This window comes from Protobothrops mucrosquamatus, unplaced genomic scaffold, assembly GCF_001527695.2.
Source record: "Protobothrops mucrosquamatus isolate PMUCROS unplaced genomic scaffold, P.Mucros_1.0 scaffold115, whole genome shotgun sequence".
Classification (NCBI taxonomy): domain Eukaryota; kingdom Metazoa; phylum Chordata; class Lepidosauria; order Squamata; family Viperidae; genus Protobothrops; species Protobothrops mucrosquamatus.
In genome coordinates, this window is record NW_015386487.1 from 397,225 (window position 1) to 400,688 (window position 3,464).

Consider the following 3,464-nt stretch of genomic DNA (forward strand, 5'->3'; position numbering starts at 1 on the left):
ATTCAGGCAAGAAGGAATTCTTGCAGAGAGAAGGGCTTTCCTTTTCTTGCCCCGCCCTGTCTCCATCCATAAAAAGAAGGGCAACTCTAGGTTGACAAAGGTTTGGAGGTAGGCAGGTCATACTCCTCCTTTCTTCCCCCCCCAGGGAAAAATGGCCAGAGAAGGAAGAGAAGGTCCGAAGAGTCATCAAGCAGTACCTGAAATGCGATGTGACCCAACCCAACCCTTTGGCTCCGCTGGTTCTTCCTCCTGCAGATTGTCTGCTCTCCACCTTGTGCTTCGATGGGGCTTGCAGAGACATCCCCACCTACCGAACAGCCTTCAGGAACATCAGTTCCCTTCTGAAACCAGGGGGGCATCTTTTCTTTCATTCAACACTTGAGGGATATTATTACATGGTTGGCCAATGCAAGTTCTCTGCCCTGTACTTGGAGAAGGAGGTGATAGAAGAGGCAGTGAGACAGGCTGGCTTTGTCATTAAATGGATTGAGGAGACCAGGATCCACCTCCCTCCTTCTGTAGCAGATGGGAAGGGGCTGTGCATTCTTCTTGCCCAGAAATGCAGCCCATGAATATTAGGCAACTGTTGATGTAACACCCAGAGATTTCCCCAACAATTGTTATGAAACTGTGGCTTCTGTGATCTTTTCCATGCCTTTCCTAGTAGGTACTGTGTGTAATAAAGTAACATCTTGCCTCTGTGTTTGTGTGTTGGTTTGTGCTTCCCTTGTGTTGTGTCTCTCTGTTTCCTGTGTATGTGGATTCTCTGTGCATGTGTTGCCCTGTTCTGCCTTCGGCCCTACCCATTCTGAGATGGCACTCCCTTCTTCCTGGCTACCTCCCACTTGGCGACTCTTTCTGTGCCTCCAGCCACTGCTCTCCTACAAGTCAGAGCCCCTCATCCCCCTCTCTCTGCTGCCTCCATGAGTGGCAATGCTGAGCCAGTTCAAAGCAGAGGAAGATCACCCATGGGGCTACCACTAACCACTGGGAGGTGGGGGGGCAGCCTCCTTCAGCCCTCTTGGTCTTCCTTCCTTCCTATCTGCTTACAGTCTCACCTGTAAATGTCCTTCCACACATATTTGGATCATGCAGAGTTGGGTAAAAGATTCTTGCACTCTGGTTCTTTGCCCAGCAGGGACTCCGCCAGAATTTGTCTTCATGTGGGATCTTTCCAGGACATGGGAGGCTGATTTGCAAAACAGCTGCATGCCAGAGTGGTTTAAGCTGGTGAACCCATCCACTCTTCCACCTTGATAGGTCCCTCTAGGCGTGGCTCAGGCTGCCCACGGACACCCTTGTACTAGGCAGCTGCCCCACTTTTTAAAAATGCTGCAATCTGCAGAAGGTGAAATTGTGGGACAGGTCAGGGCAAGAAAGCACTGCTGGCAAAGAGGCAGAACAAGGCTACCTTTCTGTACCCATGCGCAGAAGTGGTGGCTGGTTGGCAAGCAGTTTGGAGCCATTGGAGAAAAATGATGGGTTGGTGCAGAGCTGATCTGTCCAGGCATATCTGAGCAGCTCTGCACTTTTGTCCTCAAGTGGATTTGCTTCTGCGTCTTGGTAGAATTCCTGAATGAACTTAGCAGGGTATCTGTAGAGGTTCTGAGGACATGTCCAATGGTCACTTGCATGCCTTCAGAGCCTGAAATAGTCTCCTGTAAAATTGTGTCTTGAGCATTGGGCAGGGTAGCATCATGCCCAGTATTTGAAGGATCCAGGTTGGAAAGAAGAGGTCTAAAGCTCTTTTGAGGATCAATGGGAGATATGAATCTGGAGGAGGTTGTCCTCCATGCATTTGCTAGAAGCTCTTTGGGGTCATTCTGTTTTCCAGATGCAACTTTAGAGACTCTGAGTGAATATGAGGAACACAAGAGAGAGATGACCAATACCTTCAAGTTTGTGCCCTGCCATTGTTCTTCTCGCAGGAAGAAGGTGTTGAGTGGACTTGTGACAGAGGAAGAAGAGCACTACTATCACAAGATCCTTTTTTTTTTTTTTGGCTGGATTTCCCTTATCTGCAGGACAAGAGATGGTTCAGTGGCTCTGGAATCCAAAATGTTTCAGAGAACACAGTACATTCTTCAGATTTTTCAGGGAAAAAGTCCACCCAGAATTTGTCCTGCCTGATCTGCTTAGAGTGTTGGCTTTGAAGAACAGTTCCCACAGCCCGAGGATTGTGGCAACCCAGGACACAAACTATTTTGGTTTTAGAGTTCATCCTCAAGGATCAGATAATATCAGATTTTAAGTTCTAATTGTGGAGGTAAAATTCTGGTAGTTGAAGTCCACTCCTCTTAAGGTTGCCAAGGTTGAGAAACATTGCCCTACCTGTTCTGGGCTCAGCTCTAGGAGAGTGATAACCCAAGAGCTGAAATAGATGCTATAATTAGCAACCCTTTAGAGCCAATAAGCAGGAAGTAAGGGATAGGTAGATTAGGGCAAACACTAGGAAGGAAGCTGGACATTTAAGAAACAGAGTTAGAATTCAGAAAGAAAAGGGAAGAGAGGTTGTCCCAAAGAAAAGTTGGACTCTGGAGCAGAACTGAAGCCCAGATGAAAAGGGAGAAATTATTGACAGCGAGAACAATTAATCAACGGAATAGCTTGCCTTCTTGGGTTGTGGGTGCTCCACCACTGGAGGTTTTCAAAAATAAACTGGTGAACCATCTGACTGGGATCGTATAGGACTCCTGCCTTGAGCAGGAGTTTGGACTAGAAGACATATGAGGTCCCTTCCAGCTCTATGATACCATGATTCTGCACCAGAAGTAGGGCAGCAAGAAAGGGGAGCTGGAGTCCAGTGGTGGGATTCAGCCAGTTTGCACCAGTTCGGTAGAACTGGTAGCTAATTTTTTGTTGCCCAGGCCCAGAATGGACTTCCGAAAGTGGCATTCACACAGAGAACCGGTTGTTCACATATTTGAATCCCACCACTAGTGGAGTCTAATGGTTTGGATATCTGGCCCTGAAGGCACTCTTCTCTGCCATGTCCCTCCTGTTTTTCTGGTTCTCCTGCAAGAGGATCCAGCCCCTCCTTTCCCCTTTCCTTTCTTTGCCCCAAGGGGAAGGGGTTCTTCAGCTGTCTCTTTTTCAAGACAGAATATCTGATTGTGTAAAATGGAGAGATCAAGCCCTTGCTTCAAATCTGTTAGCAGGAAATAGGCAAAATAATCATTCTGCATGATCTGTTGAGGAATGTATCTGTAAGGGAAATCAGGAGGTGGAGCCAGCAAAGACCAAATTATAATAATCATCCGAGCACGAAAGGAACAACCAGAAATTGGTAAAAGTGTTTCTGGGATGATGGAAGAGTCTTACAAAGGGAAAGATTTTTACACAAAGCATTTTGATCCCAGAGCCCATCTGGAAAACTACTACAACGTTAAGTTGGAGGATGGTGGACTGGGTCAGTTTGTAACCTTTTTCCTGAAAGGGGCCCACAGGGCATTCACCATAGGTAA

At 47.1% G+C, this 3,464-nt stretch overlaps 1 protein-coding gene across 1 annotated transcript in view; it reads left to right on the forward strand.

The window, feature by feature from the left end:
* LOC107284786 (nicotinamide N-methyltransferase-like) overlaps positions 1 to 702 on the forward strand; it is a 13,428-nt gene extending 12,726 nt beyond the window's left edge. The window contains exon 4 of the mRNA XM_029283514.1: positions 146 to 702. Coding sequence (XP_029139347.1) covers positions 146 to 572 — 427 coding nt within the window. The 3' untranslated portion in view covers positions 573 to 702. The remainder of the gene's footprint in view (positions 1 to 145) is intronic.
* The last annotated feature ends 2,762 nt before the right edge of the window (positions 703 to 3,464 follow it).